At 60.4% G+C, this 17158-nt stretch overlaps 1 protein-coding gene across 1 annotated transcript; it reads right to left on the bottom strand.

The window, feature by feature from the left end:
- Nucleotides 1-2749: 2749 nt before the first annotated feature.
- On the bottom strand, nt 2750-9308 carry LOC138829559 (secreted Ly-6/uPAR domain-containing protein 2-like). The gene is made up of 3 exons (XM_070025908.1): nt 9257-9308; nt 5325-5423; nt 2750-2961 (listed from the first exon to the last, which is right to left on the bottom strand). Exons 1-3 carry the CDS (start codon nt 9306-9308, stop codon nt 2750-2752), a joined length of 363 nt encoding a protein of 120 aa, XP_069882009.1.
- Nucleotides 9309-17158: the final 7850 nt, after the last annotated feature.

The following is a 17158-nucleotide window of genomic DNA, read 5'->3' on the forward strand; positions in this document are numbered from 1 at the left end:
ACCAGCTAGAGAACTACAGGGCAAGGAAAGTGGGGGAAGAGGCAGCATTTATTTATGTGGAAGGAAGAGTTAGGACACCAGGGGAAACTGAGAAAAGCCTCTTAGCTATTGGTGGGTGGGTATAAAGCCTGGAGCTGGACTCCCACTGGAAGGGCGGCTTTACATCCTATAGGCTCTGACCCTCCCGCTTCCCAGGCATGGAGGAAGAGAATTCAGACTTTGCAGTTGAAGAGAGACCCAAAGCAGTAGACCCATAGTAGGCTCAAGGGACCCCCTTTTTGTGCTGGTCTTAGGGTGCAGTCCCTGAGCTTCTTTTGCTCAAGGCTAGTACTCTACCACTTGAGCCACAGCTCCACTTCTGGCTTTTTCTGAATAGTTTATTGGAGATACGAGTCTCATGGACTTTCCCACCTGGGCTGGCTTTGAACCGTGACCCTCAGATCTCAGTCTCCTGAGTAGCTAGGATGACAGGTGTGAGCCACCAGCGTTCAGCAAGGGTCCCTTTATGGTCATGCTTGGCTGCTCTGGCATGTGGTTGAGTTACTGCCCACCCCACCCAAGGGGAGGGCACTGTCCCCTGCAGGAGTCTGCTGGGGGGGGGTGGTCAAGGTCTTTGCTTTCTCCCATCTATGATCTGGACCTACCTAGATGAGGGGGTACTGGCTCAGCAGGCTGGGCCTAGGAAGGATGGGGTTGTGAGGAGCATCGCCGGACAGGGCCACCTGTAGGAGCTGCACCCTTCCAAGCAGCTGCAAGTCCTGGTCCAGGCCCAGGACACATCCAACCTCCCCACACACAGGGGCCCCCCATCCTTCCTAGGCCCCCAGGGCGGTGGCCAGCACTCGGCCATGAGAGGAAGGTGACTGAGTCAGGGCTCTGAGGGTGGAGGGGCTCTGGGGGAGGGCAGGTGAAGGGAACTGGGGTAATTGGGAGCCCTCAGCTCTCTTGCTGCCCCGAGGCCTAGCAGGTGATCAAGCAGGTGATCAGCATGGGGAGGCGGAGGGAAGGAAGGGGGAGGGGCTATGCACCGGTTCCCAGATTCCCACCAAGGAGGTAAACACCCAGGCCGTGGGCAGAGAGGTGAGGGATAAGAAAGGAGGGACAGGGGAAGGATTCTGGGCCCCCAAAGGGCAAAAGAGCAGGGCCTGGGCGGGAAACCTAGGGACCCTGGGCTCCCAGACCTGGGTAGTCTTCTGAGGAAGGGCCTCATGCCTGTCCCCACAAGAGACCTGGCCAGTTGGGGGGACTCTGGCCTTGGCCCCCAAGGTGAGTCCTGGGGGGATTCGGGGCCCTGGGAAGCCTCAGTCCTATGCCCGTCCAAACAGGTAAAGGGGCCCAGTGGCCAAGCAGGGTGTGGGCCTGGGGACTGGGGCCACTGCGCAGAGGGGACACCAAAGCTCAGGGGGCTCCCTGGAAGGAACGTGAGAACCACCTCCTTATGGTCAGTGCTGCGAGCTCCCACAGTCCTGGCCAGGGGACTCCACACGGACACCACAGCTCAGGTGCACCTCATCCCGCACACCTGAGCCACCCATCCCCCATGCCAGGGCCACCCATCCCCCATGCCTGGGCCCACCCATACCCCATGCCTGGGCGACCCATACCCCCCGTGTCTGGGCCACCCATCCCCCCATGCCTAGGCCACCCATCCCCCGTACCTGGGCCCACCCATCCCCCATGTCTGAGCCACCCATCCCCCATGCCTGGGCCCACCCATCCCCCGTGCCTGGGCCCACCCATCCCCCATGCCTGGCCCACCCATCCCCCGTGCCTGAGCCACCCATCCCCCATGCCTGGGCTCACCCATCAGGGGTGTCCAGCCCTGGCTAAAGGCCCCGCCCACCTCTGAGGGCAAGTGTGACCAAGGACCAGGACCCCAGATTGTACATATTGGACTAAGCAGATCTCAGCTTTATTATCTTCCAGGACAGCAAGTAGGGCTGGCAAAAGGTGCTGCAGGGAGTTAGGACAGTCCCCCACCCCATGCATTGAAGGTGGGCCCCCAGTCCCAAGCCCCAGGAGGGCCTGCCTCACCCCCACAGCGGGCAGCCAGGGCCTGCTAAGAAGGCCTGTGTTTCCTTAGCCACTAGCTATCAGGGATCTCTAGGCTGGGCATGGTGACCAACACCCCCCCGCCAGGAGGCCCTGGTCCATGAGCTCAGGGGAGATAATGGGGAGAGGGGTGGAGGCTGGGTAGGCAGCAGGATCAGCGGCTCCGTGGGTGAGGGGGTTCATGAGTAGGTGGCTGGGGTGGGAGCCAAGGCAGTGTGGAGTGCAGACGGCCCGAGGACCTGGTGCCCAAACCGTACACTCCTGCCCCCACACTGACACTTGCAGCTGGGGTCCCAGGGGCGTAAGCACAGGACCTGCCAGGCAAGGCTGGGAGGGGAGGAGCACCAAGCCCCAAAGCCTGGGGCTGCTTCCCCTGGAGTGGGGGGTAGCGGGTAGCAGGGAGTGCTGAGGGTGGCAAGGACGGCCGCAGGCCCCAGGACTCTCCTGGAGCAAAGTAAGAATCTTCAGTGCACCCCTGTCAGGCGGTTCCCTCCGGCAGGAAGAGAGCTGCCCTGGGGGGCGGGGGAGGAGCCGCCCTGTGTGGGGGTGGGGGTCATGGGGCCGTGGTCCCTCCTCTCTCTGCAGGAGGACTGCTGGGGGGCTGGATGTGTCCCCAAAGAAGCAGGGAAGCGAGGTGGGGGGGGGCTGTGGGTGCTGCTCAGGTGGCAGACAGACCCTCGTCAGCAGGGCCCAGCGCTCACCAGGCAGCGCGGAGCAGGGCACACAGCAGGCTGGCAGACACGCCGGCCCACAGCGCCCCGAGGCTGCCCGCCAGGCCCGAGGCCGCGTTCCGGTTACACTGACTGCCCTGGCAGCAGGAGACGGAGAGGGCGCGGCCGTCGGACGACACCGTGCTGTTGGGGCAGAGGGGGGCGCAGGACTTCATGACCAGGATGCCACCAGGGTTGGCTGTGGAGACAGGAGACGTATCCATGGGCATTGTGAGCCCCCCACTCAGCCCTGGAGGACCCCCCCCCGACTGCCAGCACAGCCTACTTTTCTGGGCGGAGGGGAGTGTCCTAGGACCTCAGTGCCGGCAAAGGCCTGAGGGGTGCATGGCAGGCACCTCCAGAGAACCATGCGTGATGGGGGGGGCCCTTCCTCCCTGCCAGCGGGGGGCTATCTCCCCTCCAACCAGCTCCCTTGTGGCATGTGGGTTAGAGAGTGACATGGTGGCCCTTCCTGTGCCCATCTGGGTGTCCTCCCTGCTTCCTTTTTCCAATCTAGGACATCTAGGAGCTCCCCGCCCTCCCCTTGGCTTCTCCTACTTCTGCACTGGGAAGCCTGGGACGGCAGCAAGGATCCACGAAGCCCGCACAGCCCGCACCCGGCCTTCCCTGAGGGAGGCAAGCCGGACCTCACAGGGCCCCGGGGAGGGGGCGTCTCGGGCAGCCCCCGGCCCTGTGGGAGTCTGGCTGGTGTGTGTGCAGGCACACAGTGGGTCCGACGGGGCTCTGGGGACGGAAGGCTGTGCTGAGCTGCCTCCCCGGCCCTGACAGCTGTGCCCTGGACGCTGGGCGCCTCTCCCGCTGTCTTTGCCCTGGCGTGGGGTCACACAGTGCTGGTGTGTGAGGACAGTGGCATGTATTAATCTTTGGCGAGGTGTCAGCATCGAGGTAGAGCTGAGCGCCAGTGGACTTGGCCCTTGCCCAGCCTGGCCGCTGCCGTGGGGGAGGGGTTGTGTCTGGGTGGAGCCGTGTGGCTCCGGGACAGGGCAGCGGCCTCTGTCCACCCCCCTGGACTCTCGCCAGCGTGCTCATCCTCCAGCCCCCGTGCTGCTCCAGGAGGGGGTGACCCTGCTGCCTCTTGGGAAGGCAACCCCGCCCTTCCGTCTCCCCCTTTGGCACATGGTAACAGTTGTGACCTCTGAGGACCCCTGGAGGATGGAAACATCCAGCAGGGGAACTCAGAGAGATGGACAGACAGACAGCCAGACAGACATGTCCAGTGAGGGGCAAATGGGAAGAAGGCACAGATGGGAACAGGAGCCCTGGGGAGCTTGAAAGAGCCTCAGGGCACCCAGCACTGTACAGTGACAGGCTGGGTTTCCAGGGAGAGCGGTCAGGGCAGTGCTGGGCCCGCCAGAAAGAAGAGAGTGTTTGGGCGGCGGCCCTGCCTGGTCTGCCTCACAGGGCACCTGGGCTGTGTGCGTGACTTTCACGCCCCCTGCAGGACAAGGCTCGGGTGTCCCAGCTCCTGCCCTGAGCCCGGCTGGACTGGTGGGCCCCTGGACCCTCTCCTTGCTCACAGCTCAGCCAAGGAGCAGCTTCCCACCCTCTGCCCCTCCCCGGCACCCAGTGTGCCAGCGGGAGGGGCAGAGCAGGCGCCTCTGGGCAGGGTGGGGAGGGTCCTAGAGGCTGTGGAGGGAAATGTGCTTTTCCTGCCTTCTGGGTAGGATTCCAGGGCTGGCCGGGGTGTGGGCAGGGATCTGGGCATTGTGTATTTAGGGGACTCGGAGGACTACCCCTTTTCTGTAAAACGGGTGGCTCCAAGTCTAAGTTAGACAGAGTCATCATGGGGTGTTAGTAAGAAACTGAGGCCCAGGGGAGGGCCCAGGGCTGCACAGCCTGGCTGCCTGTCTTCCTGCTCGCTGCACAGAGAACCCAAGGCACACAGATGCAGGCACACACACGCACAGACACACACATACACACACAGGTGCACACACATGTGCTCAGATGCGTGCATGCACGCACACAGATGTATGCTTGCATGCACACAGATGCACGCACTCACACAGATTGCACACATGCACATGCATAGATGCCCACACATGTGCATAGATGCACACATGCACACACAGATGCACAATGAACATAGAGATGCACGCACACGCACAGATGCATGCACACATACACAAATGCATGCTGGCGGGGCTCAGGAGAACTGAGGAAGGGGAGACCCTGTCAGGGAACCTTCTCAGTGAGGATGTCTGCTATGACGTGGGTGGGGCAAAGTTCCAGGCTCAGGGAGAGGGTACTCAGGGCAGAGCTGCAGATCAGCTGATTGGAGACTGGGAGCCGGAGAGCATCAGAGAGGCCCAGAGGGTGCCTGGGAGGCCGGCTCTGGTACTGGCCAACAGCTTCTAGACATCGGCTTCCATCTGCCCTTCTTCAGTCTGTGAACCAGAGGGCAGTATTGTCCCTAGGGTTGGGGGGGGCTGAGGGCTGCTGCCTGGGTGGGTGTGAGGGTGAGAGGAGGCGGGGCAGGGTAGGAGTGCGGTGGTGAGGTGCTGGCAGGGCAGGACGGGGCGGCGTGGCCCGAGTACTCACTGGCCCGCGTGATCACACAGTACTTGTCCGTCAGGGCACACTCCACTAGAGACTCGCAGTTCTCATGCCCGCAACACACGTGGCAGTGCAGGGCCCGGGCTGGGGGGAAGCACAGGCCATCAGTCCGGGCTAGGGCTGGGGCTGGGGTCGAGGGCCAGGCCGCCCACCTGCCTACCGGCCTTCTCAGTGTCACCCTCTCTGATCCTCCCACTCCTGAGGGGTTTGGGGTGTTGACATGGTGATTTTGGCACTCTCCCTGAACCCCCGTCCCCAGGCTCTTCTGGTCCCATGGGTGCCAGAGCCAGGCTGTGAGGGCTCCGGCAGGTGGCAGGGATGGTGTGGTGAAGGAAGGTGGCCTCAGCCGGCCCGTGGCCCGTCTCCCCACAGCTTCTCTAAACTCCTAGGATTCACACATGCTTCTGCCTTGCCTTTCAGCTGCCTCAGGAGAGGGGACTGAGCCCGTGGAGAAGGTATCTGAGCCCCATCAGCTAAACCAGGACAGACGAGACATGTGTAGGTCGATGGGCAGTTGGGTGGATGGGTGAGTGGTGAGTGTGTGGATGGATAGATGGCTGGCTGGGTGAGTGTGTGGATGGATAGATGGCTGGCTGGGTGGGTGGATGAGTGGTGAGTGTGTGGATGGATAGATGGCTGGATGGGTGGGTGGATGGATGAATGGTGAGTGTGTGGATGGATAGATGGCTGGGTGGGTGGATGGGTGGTGAGTGGATGGATGGATAGATGGGTGGGTGGGTGGGTGGTGAGTATGTGGATGGATAGATGGCTGGGTGGGTGGGTGGATGGGTGAGTGTGTGGATGGATAGATGGCTGGGTGGGTGGGTGGGTGGATGGATGGATGAATGGTGAGTGTGTAGATGGATAGATGGCTGGATGGGTGAGTGTGTGGATGGATAGATGGCTGGGTGGGTGGGTGGGTGGATGAATGGTGAGTGTGTGGATGGATAGATGGCTGGGTGGGTGGGTGGGTGGTGAGTGGATGGATGGATAGATGGCTGGGTGGGTGGGTGGATGGATGAATGGTGAGTGTGTGGATGGATAGATGGGTGGGTGGGTGGGTGGATGGATGAGTGTGTGGATGGATAGATGGCTGGATGGGTGGGTGGGTGGATGAGTGTGTGGATGGATAGATGGCTGGGTGAGTGGGTGGATGGATGAGTGTGTTAATGGATAGATGGCTGGATGGGTGGGTGGTGAGTGTGTGGATGGATAGATGGCTGGGTGAGTGGGTGGATGGATGAGTGTGTAGATGGATAGATGGCTGGATGGGTGGGTGGGTGGATGGATGGATGAATGGTGAGTGTGTGGATGGATAGATGGCTGGGTGGGTGGGTGGGTGGATGGATGGATGAATGGTGAGTGTGTGGATGGATAGATGGCTGGGTGGGTGGGTGGGTGAGTGGTGAGTGTGTGGATGGATAGATGGCTGGGTCGGTGGGTGGGTGGATGAATGGTGAGTGTGTGGATGGATAGATGGCTGGGTGAGTGGGTGGATGGATGAGTGTGTGGATGGATAGATGGCTGGATGGGTGGGTGGGTGGGTGGGTGGAAGTGTGGGTGGATGGGTGAGTGACTGGATAGAAAGAGCGCATCAGTGGCAGAAGGGACGGGGAAGCAGTATGCAGCTCTACGAGAGTTGCCTTCAAAGGAGGTGTGGGTTCTTCTTACTACCCTTGTCCCTGCCTTGTCTAAGACATGGAGGAGGGGGGGGGGTTGAGATGCCCTTGGTGTCCTCAGAAGATGAAGACTCGGGGTATAAAGCACGTGGCTCCAGTCTCTCCTGCCTTGGCAGAGGGAGGGCTGCCCAGCAGTACTCCAGGGCTGGGACGCGCCTGGAAGCCAGAGACACCTACTCTGCCTGGCCAGGGAAGCAGCGCCCAAGGCTGTTAGAGGAAATAGCCAGTCCCTGCCCCATGTGCCCCTGGCTGCGCAGAGGCCCTGGTCCAGGCTCCCAGGGGGAGGGAGCGGGCAGGCTCTGTCCCAGCTTCCAATCACAGCGACTGTGACAGGGCTACCGTGCAGAGAATGCTGCCACGCCACGGGTGGGGGGGGGGCTGGGGCAGGAGGGAAGGAGGGACAATGGTGGCTCTGTGGTGACACCTGCTAATGTGTTTTGGAAGAGGGCAGGCGGTGGGAACCTTCCCGGAGTGAGTGGCTAAGCTCTGGGGCGGCTCTGGCGGACTTCCCTGAGGAGCTGGGGAGGAATGCGGCTGCAGCATGGGGACATCAGCCGAAGCAGGTGGTGTGTTGGGGCGGGGGACCTCCACAGCTGTGCCAGGTGATGGCGGCCCTGGGAAGCGGGAGCAGCCCTGGCGTGGAGCTGGGGCATCAGGAAAGGCCGCTGTGCGGGGTGTGGGAGGCCTTCCCGAAGGAGCGCTCTCTAGAGGGACGCCCGGGGGTGTGGTGTGTGTGTGTGTGGGGAGTGTCCTGTGCGGGGGTCCAGCAGGAACCTGTGGGTAACTTCGGAAGGGGGCTCTGTGCAGCTGCGCTGCGCCTGTCCTGTGGGTGTTCTATATGGGCCTCCCATGTGGCTGTTGCACCACAGAGATGTTTTGTGAGGGTGTCCTAGCGGGGCATCCAGGGGTTTCCTGTAGGGCTGTTCATAGGGTGTCCTGTGCAGGGCGACATAGGAGGGGTCCCCTGTAGGAATGGCCTAGGCCCCACGCCCTCTCCACCCTCAGCTTCATGGGCGGTGAGAGTGTGGGTCCACACAAGGCCAGCAATGCCCAGGCCTCTGTGTCACGTGGGGACAGAGTACGGTGCCCAAACCCGGTCCTGGGGCCAGGGCGGTCACACCCAGACCCCCACGACACCTTTTCCGGGCTGAGAGCATGTTCCCTAGGTCGGGCTCCGGAACCCCCTAGATGAAGAGGTCTCCATATGAGAAGATGCTGGGCCGCTGCAGACCCTCCGTCTGTAACCAGTGCCCAGTCCCATTAAGGGAGGGAACGCGCCCAGGGCCCTCTGCACAAGCACCCTCCATGCTTCCGTTTTGCCGTGGGGTCTCCTTTGCCTGAGGCAAGCATTGTGAGGGTCCCCTGCCATTCACCCAGCAGCTCCCCCTCCTCGGCTGTCAAGAATGAGGGGTGTGCACTCAACTCCCCAGGGAAGCTGCATTCTGAGGACAAAAGTGCCAACCAGGCCCCAGCCTTTGGCACAACCCTGACAACCTCTTCTCCCCGAGCCCGGGGCTGGGTGACCCGAGCAGGGCCCTCGCCTGGGCCTCCCAGTACCTTTCTCTTTAAGTTTCCCGTGATGACCCCAGCCTGACCTGGGGGCCAGCCTCTGGCCCTCAGTTAATGAGCCTCTACCTGTGTGTCCAGTCTCTGGCTGGACCACTCAAGGCCACCCCCTCCTCCTTCCCACACCCAAACGAAGCTGATGGGGCTAATTACCCTTGAGATGATAATTACTTAGCTGATAATCACCGGCTGCTGTGCATGCCTCCCACCCCCAGCCTCATTCCTGTCCCCAAACCAGGTCACCGGGGTCAGGGCAGAGCAGGCCGGGACGGGTCAGCCCAGGTGTTCTATCTTGCCTAGATCCTTCCTTTTAAGCCCCAAAGAGTCCTAAAGCAGTGTCCCGGAACCAATCCCCCCCTCCACCACCCCTCTCCCACCCAGTCCTGGACAACGAAGGGTCAGCTGGCTGTGCCAGTGCTCGGTCAGGGGCTCCGTGCCTCCCCTGGGCCTAGCTTTTTACCTCCTTATGAGGCAGAAGGATGCTAGGCATTACGCCCAAAGGGTTGGGGCCTGGTGTCTGGCCGGGCATAAGCCTCCAAATGGCGCCGCTACACTCCTGCAGCCCCCACCCAGACCAGTGCCCTGGGTGCCCCCTCCCTCCCCGCTCCTCCGGCCAGAGCTGCCCTGCCCAGGGCCTGCCCGCTGCCCGCGTGGCCCAGCCAGCGGCCTTACCCAGGGTGGCACACACGGCAGCCAGGAGCAGCAGCACCAGGAGCAGCCTCATCATGGACGTCCACCGCGACTGGAAACCACAGGCTCAAGGGCTCCTATATAAGGCCACCGAGGGGGCCGGGGCCAAACCTGGTAATTTGGCTTGAAGAGAAGCTTGGGATGGTAGGGCTGGCCTGACTCATGCCCACAGGCTCCCTCTTCCTGCTCCGTGGTCCCTGAGCCAGTGGGGTCCACACCTCCAGCAGTTACCACAGGGCCCGTTTGGGCCAGGGAGATGGAAGGTGGTCTGCCAGGCTGCCCTGCCCTTGGGGGGGGCTCCGAGGTACCCCGCCTGTCCCCTCTGCCATTGTCTTGTGCCAGGCGGGCAGAGAGGCGCTGAACCCATTTTAATAGGGACAGTGAGCCACCGTGGGATGAAAGCTGGCTTTGACCAGTGCTCCTTTGTCTGAAGTGGGCATACTGTCACCCAGGACCTGCCTATCGGGCCCATTCTGACCTGGAGACCCTCAGGGCCAAGGCTGTGCATTCCTAAGGGCTCCTGGGCTGCTGTAGAGGCCAAGGAGCCTGGGCCGTGGCCCCGCACTGCGCCAGCAGCCTGGCCTGTGCCGAATTCCTGCGTCTGTCTGCCAGCCCGCAGGGCAGCAGGGGATGACCAGGGTACTGTGGGGAAATGCCCTCTGCTTGGTACTGGCCTTGAAGTCTTGCTGTGGTCTCAGAGGCTGGAGGACTGGGGAGTATCATGTTCTCCGGTATCTCTCCAGTCTCCTGGTCTCTCCTAGCCTCCCTCCGTGCCATGTCCCATTCCTCCCCTCCCTTCCCTTCTACGTAGGTGCCAGAGCAGGCCACCCCTCCACCTCCAGGCCCTCACACAGGCCTAGCCTCGAGCCTAGCCCATCACAGAAGAGTCCTCCTGTCTGGAGCTCTCTTGGCATGCTACCCGGCCAGTGCCCAGAAGGCCCCACAGGGAGCCTCTCCAGACCATCTCTGGGGACAAGGGGCCCAAGGCCTGTCCCCCACCACCTTTCAGGGTGGACTGAGCTGAAGAGGGGTCCCTGCTCTCAGGTGGGTGGAGGGCGGGAGTAGAGCCGGATGTGAGGGGGGCGGGGGGAGCTGTGGGAATTGGGAGGGGGGCAGGGTGGGGTCTGGGAAGGCCAGAGTGGGCAAAGTGAAATCACATCAAGTGCTGGGGGTGGGGGGAAGGGCTCTGCCGGAATATTCAGCAGCAGCAGCATTTACTTTGTTCCTTAGATTCTTCTAGAACTATCACGGTTTTGGAAATGTTGCATGTCCAAAATGGCAAGGAGGGGCCCACCCCATCTGCAGCCCCGTCCCAAGCCATAGGGACCTGGCTCTGATCACCTCCCCTGAGACCAGGAACCTCTGTGCCCCGCGGAGGACCAGCGGCAGCTGAGCAAGCCTGCCCAGCCCACGTCATGTTGCCTCTGGGTTCAAGGCCTCCCGGCCACGGGCAGGAGGATGTGTGAGTCCCCAGCAGCCACCGCAGGACCCAGAGGCTGCTGCTGCAAGTTGGCTGGGAACAGGGCTAGACCTTCCCTGGGACCTTGGCCTGGGTGCCCGTGCTAGGCTGGCATGGGGCTGGAAGCTGGTGGGTTGAGTAGACCAAGCCTGTCAAGGCTGGCACGGGCAGCGCACGGGCCTGGACACAGCCCCAGAGGGAGAGGAGGGAGGCCAGGCAGAGCTCCAGGGTTGGCATCTCCTACCAGCGGGCCCCAAGCAGCTGCCTCAGGACAGAAAATATTTCTGCCCCGGAGTGAGGGGTCACACACAACCTGCCGGGACTGAGGGGTCACAGGTGACCTGCTGTTGCTGCCCGTGTGGCTTGATTTGAACAAACCCCTCCTGGTTCTCCCCCTCCCTCCCTCCTGTGCCAGGTCTCCAGCCCCGGGTGCTGTGTGAGAGGGCTAAAGGAACATGGGTGAGGGAGAGGCCATGGGGGAGTGCCCTGCCTGGTGCCTGCCCGGGACAGCGACCGTGTCAGTGCCAGCTGGGGACTCTGACCTGTACTGTGGGGAGCAGGGACTGGAAGGGGGCGATGTGGGCACATGCTGGGACTTGTGTCCACAGAGGCAACGCAGTCTGGTGCCAGCGGCCCTGCCAGGAGGCCGGAGAAGGTGCCAGCAGCTACCTGTGGGAGTATGAACCTAATCTTGCAAGCCGAGGACACACGCCCACATAGCAGAGCAGGCAAGCCGGGGCTGGCTGGAGGGGCAGGCCTCCACCCTGGCTGGATTCCCTGGAGGTGATAAGGGTTCACAATCGGGGATCAGGGAGGGGGATCTTGTTTTTTCCTCTAGGTCTTGGAAGTAGGATATCTGAACCCACTCAATCTCAAAGGCCATTTTTGGGGCAGAGATCTGCGGCTCCCAGGTCCAGAACCCCAAGCAAGAGGCCGCAGGGTGGGGGTGGGGCGGGCTGTTGATGGCTGCACCTGGCTGTGCCCACCCCTCGTTAAGCTAGGGAGGCTCTAGGAGCTTACTCTGTACACGCTGCGGTGTGCCAGTTCCAACCCAGGCTCTCTCGGCCAGACCATCATTACAATGCAGCCTCCCCAGCCCCCGCAGCGTGCCCACAGGGGACCAGCCACAGCCCCAGGAATGCACAGGGCAGGCACGAAGGAAGGACGGGGCATGGAGGAGGTGCAGCTGCAGGGATCAGCCATCTAGATGCCCAGACAGCTCACATCCAGTGCCAAGAAGGACCCTTACCACCCTAAGACCCCCAGGGAGCCGGAGGCCAAGGCCTGCCCCTGCCCTCCACCACCTGAGGCCCTGCCTTCTGCCCACCCTTCCACCTGGGCTGGAGTTGGGGGAGGAAGGGGCTTCCCATGTGTGTGTCCAGGAATCTGAATCCTGTCCTTGGAGGTTCAACTTCCTTCCACACCACCCTGGGCCTTAAATCATCTAGTTATTGTAATTCCTGATACAGTGTAGAGGCTGTGGAAAAATGTATACCAGCACCGTGTCTTGTACGGATAAATGACAGGTACAGAACTTGTGTGTGGTCAGATATTTTTGGTCCAATATTAGTTGGCTCTGCCAGGTGCCAGGGCTTCACGCCTGTAATCCTGGCTGAAGCAGAGGTCTGAGGATCCTGGTTCAAAGCCCACCTGGGCAGGAAAGCTCATGAGATTCTTATCTCATGGCAAGTGACAGAGTGCTAACCTGACATTAAAAAAAAAGTCCTCAAAGACAGTGCCTAGGTCCCAAGTTCAAGCTCTACGACTGGAAAAGAAAGAAATAGATACCAAGGGCCAGCTACACCCTATAAATCAGAGCTCGGGCCCACGACCCCACCACCTGCCCCCTGCTGGGCCCCCCGCGCACTGAGACCTCCCAGCATTCTTGTATCCGCAGGGCCCCTCTCCGTGGTGGACAGTGAGCCAGTGGGGAGAAAGTGGGCACCCAGCAGGGTGTGCCTGCTAGCGAAAGACCCTGGGGCTCAGCACAACCTGGTTCCTCTCAGGGAAACTGAGTCTGGGCCTGGGGCAGTAAGCAGGCGTGGACAGGACTGGGCCTAGGCTGCAGACTGCAGGGCCGGGGCTCACATCATGGACTCTACAGAGGACCCAGGGCTGGGGTCAGCACAGTAGCCTTAGAGTCTGGGGCCTGTGCTGGGTCACCAGAGGGAGGGGGGAGAATCCTCAGGAGGTGTGCCTAGCAGTCACTTCCGGCTTCTCCTCCCTCCAGCCCTGGAAACCCACAAGCTCTCTGTCGGCCGGCGCTGGACATTCCATGCGGATGGAGTCACGGGTTGCCAGACCTTTGTTTCTGCCACCTGGCAGCGTGGGTCGGCACCTAGCCTTCTCTTCCCTCCCCTGCGTGGGCTCCTCCATGTTTATCGTGCATCAACCAGGTTGTGGACCAGCAATTAGGAAAGGATAAAAGCTGGGTGTGGTGGCACACACCTGTAATCTCACCACTCAGGAGGTGGAGGCAGTTCCGGGCCAAGTTCAAGGCTATGTGGACGACACTATAAGACACAGCCTTGGGATCCGACTCAGTGATACAGCATGTATATGCCTGTGTCCCTGGGTTTTGGTCCTCTACACCAAAATAAAGAGAAAAAAAAACACCAAAAAACCATTCAATGATTTTTACAAAGATACGGTTTGACAAAGCACTGTACACGTGGCACTGGCAGCTCTCCGGTGGCCACGGCTGGGCCAAATGGAGCACTCACTACGCTCTGACTCCGCACACCAAACAAAGGCCTGGAGGAGACACGCGTCTTCTGAATACAGAGCCCCACGTGAGCGCCATGTCCTCCAGGAGGAGAGCTCGGAGTGGAATTCAGCTGCAGCTGCTCTTAGTGCTGTCACTCCGGGGAGGACAAAGTAGGGAGAGGGAGCACGGAGGACATCACAGGAGGGATGGGGAGCACGGAAAACAAGGGACATTAGACACCGGTCACCGCCCAGAGGAGGCTTTGGGAGACACGGTGAGTGAAGGCCACACGGGTCTTGGGCCGGATCTCAGAGAAGGGCGGGACACTTGGAGAAAGAGAAGGCAATGCGAGCTAAATGTGAATTTCAGTTAAAAGTCACATGTCAGCACTGGCTTGTGGGTCACAGTAAGCGGCCCACGTGGCTGGGGCTGGGGCGAGGGGAATCTGGGTGAAGGGAACGTGGGAACCCTGGCTCCGTACCAATGTCGCTGTAAATCTGAAGCTATGGGTACGACTGTGGCCCCTCTCACGGAGGATGAGGATTCAAGGTGGATCTCCGTACAGGCCCAGCTGCCAGCGAGGTCTGCCATCAGTCCCCCATCTCTCCAGCGGTGAGGAGGAGACACGGAAATGGGCTGTCTGGGGAGATAAGATGCTGCTAAGGCCACAATTCCTGCCTGCACTTATTATTCCATAATGGACACCCTGGCCTGCAGACAGAGCTTGAACCTAGAGCCTGGGCGCACTCAGCTCTGACTCTGATCACACACTAACCCAGGCCTAGACCACAGAGATTGAAAATTGTCTTAGATCCCAAAACAGAGCTTGGGAGAAACAAAGGAACACAGCTTGTCTAAGGACACAGAGCATTACCCCTAGCTGGGGGTTAACTAGAGGATGCTGTAGGTATCAAGCCCAAGGTGCCTTGAGCTGCCTAGGGTCTCTGGATGTCTGACCTGGGGCAACTTGTTTTCCTTCCCGACCTTTGTTCTCATGCAGAGCATGCCCCCCCCGCCTCCGCACCCCTGTCCTGCCTGTCTCTGCCCAGCTGGGAAGAGGTAGGGCAGATGGCAGCTTCCCTGGAGTAGCCATCCCAGTTCCAGTCCACCAAATGCCCAAGTGGTTGCACTGGCAGCTGCCTGCTCAGACGTGTCTCAGCTGCCCCCTCCTGAGCCTGGCTGGCCCCTGCGGGGGTTGGGGGGCAGCAGAAGGGGAGGACACACAGATCACTCTGGTTCCTGGGCTAGCCAGCTCTACCAGCTCCATCCAGTCTGGCCAGCCTGAGCCAGAAGCACCTGCATTCTGCAGGAGGTATACTGGTCTTTCGCAGAAGCGAAGCAGCCCCTGGGTGCACAGGGACGGCCCAGCTTCCTCCTTCCCAGCTCCCAGTAGCCTTGGGGGCACTTGGGACAGGACAGCTCTGCAGTGAGGCCTAGCCGTAGGCTACACCAGAAGGCCTTCTAGCCGGGGATGCTGGACCAGGTGGACCAGGGAGGGTGAACAGAAGTCCACCAGCCAGCACGGGAGCGCAGAGCCTGCCCTGTCCTGAGGGACAAGCCCTGACCCAGTATCCAGGCTGCCTTTGACACCCCCTGCTGGCAACACTGAAGCCGGCTTTCAGAGTGATGTCTGAGTGTGGACAGCACAGGGCAGGGTGGGGACAGACACCCCGCTGCTGCCCCCTGGGTCGGTCATTGGCCCTCTGGTGTCTCACAAGTTAGGCTTTTTTTTTTTGGTCACCTTGACAAGTGGCTGGAATCAAGGTTCGTTCTAGCTCAGTTTCAGACCTCCGGCCCAGGGCCAGCAGGGGCTCTGGTGCGGCTGAGCTGTGCAGTCACTTATTGGGTCGGGGAAGAGGCTGCTCACCTCACGGCAGCTAGGACGCAGAGAGAGGTGTGATGAGGGCTCTGGGGACAGCTCTGGCCGGCATAGTCAAGCCCCAGAACCTTCTTCCTCCAACTTGGCTCCACGTCCCAATAGCCCATTCAGCTATGAGCTCTTCAGTGGATGCTTCCACATTAGCAGAGACAGGGGAGCTCCAGGGAGGTCTCCAAGAGGTCTCCCTCTTCCTCACCGTTTTGGGCTCCCATGATGACTTGCCACAGATCAGTTGGCCTACACAACAGACATTTATTTCTCATAGTTCTGGCTGGACACCCAAGTTCAAAGTGTCAGGAGCTGGCAAGAACCCTGTTACAGAGCTGTCCCAGCAGCAGGTGGACTGAAGGACGGACAGCCAGCTTGAGAGCTGATAAGTATGAGTAACAAGTTCAGACTTTAATGAGTGCTTTGACACATGAATGGGGCATAGCCGCAGAATTCAATTACTTTTCATTTATCTTTGGGAGGTATTAGCTGTGTTAAGGAAGCTGGAGGGAGCAGCCGAGCCCCTGGGCCTTGGCCGCATGCTGGCCTGCAGAAGGGCCGCTCCCAGGCCCGGCCCTCACCAGGCGCTGACTTGGTGATTCTCTGATCTCAGACTCCTCACCAGGCGCAGACATGGCGGTTCCCTCATCTCAGATTCTCACACCCCGGATCTGTGAGCACTCATATTTTTATCTGTCCAGCCTAAGGCATTCTGTTACTGCAGCTGAGACATGCTCGTTGCTCAGCCCTCCCTGACTCCAGGTCCCAGAAGGTCAGGAATACCCAGCACACCTTCATGGGTGGGCAAAGTGCCTCCCCCCCATCAACCCAGGGGGAGGGGTTCCCAATGAAGTGTTGCCAGGCCCGATCTCAGAGGTGGTGGCCAGGCACAGGGCTTGCTCTGATCAAACTGAGGAGTTCTGGGACTGACAGCCACTAGACTCAGCCCCTCCCTGTCCCCCAGACCACGGAGAGTCAGACCTGGAGGTATCAATGAAAAACAAATTTAATCAGCAGGTTCCAACAGTTGTCAGGGAGTTCGTGGGCCAGGCCCAGCACCAGCCCTTCTGTGGTTCCCATCAAACCCAGTGGGCATGGGCAGCGGCCACGGTGAGCACCCAGAGGGTGGGTGGCAGGAGGGGGTGGTGTCTCTCCTCGCTGGCCCTCCCGGTCTGCTCTCGGTAGGAGGAAACCATGCTGGGGCTGGGACCCTCCTCGTTGCAAAGGTCTTCCTTGCAGCAATGTATAAAGATGAAGGGCGTGGGTTCCTGTAATGTGTAGACCTTGGCCCCAGCTCTGTAAAGCGACCTGGTTGGCGTAGGTGTTGTCATGATGAGGACACCCTCCATCGTGGGACAAGCAGAGACACACTGCTTGGAAACGATGTAGAAACGCGGGAAGATCTCTAATAGGAGAGCAAGAAGAGAAAAACATCGTGGAAGTCTAAAACCCCTGGAGGGAGGGGGTGACAGGTGGACTGAAAAGGCGCATGCTGGACAGAATGGTGGAGGTCATCTGTGGCCCTTTGAAGGCACGCCTCATGTACCCAGAACTGTGGGGTGAGTTAGAGAGGACAGAGCGTTTGATCTACAAGTTCTTGAAAGCACACATTCAGCCTGGACCCAAGCCTCACAAATCTCTAGTCAAAGCTCTCTAGACACTGCTCCCAGCAAGACATTTGAAAACATTAGGGCTTCAAGATGTTCACTGCAGATGGGCACCCAGATGACTCACGCCTGTAATTTTAGCTACTCTGGAGGCTGAGAACAGTGGCTCAAGTGGTAGAACACTAATCTGGGACAGCGCCCCGACCTAAGTTCAAGCCCCAGGCCCCCCCATACTTATTCCACT

Source organism: Dipodomys merriami, unplaced genomic scaffold (assembly GCF_024711535.1).
Source record: "Dipodomys merriami isolate MVZ:Mamm:240054 unplaced genomic scaffold, mDipMer1.0.p SCAF_174, whole genome shotgun sequence".
Classification (NCBI taxonomy): domain Eukaryota; kingdom Metazoa; phylum Chordata; class Mammalia; order Rodentia; family Heteromyidae; genus Dipodomys; species Dipodomys merriami.

Excerpts from the sequence above, each read along its gene's own strand:
- LOC138829559 (XM_070025908.1), bottom strand. The coding sequence starts at position 9,308 with ATGAGGCTGCTCCTGGTGCTGCTGCTCCTGGCTGCCGTGTGTGCCACC. Across the intron at positions 5,424-9,256 it reads TGCCGTGTGTGCCACCCTGG|CCCGGGCCCTGCACTGCCAC; the intron begins GTAAGGCCGCTG and ends GCTTCCCCCCAG. Across the intron at positions 2,962-5,324 it reads CTGTGTGATCACGCGGGCCA|CCAACCCTGGTGGCATCCTG; the intron begins GTGAGTACTCGG and ends CTGTCTCCACAG.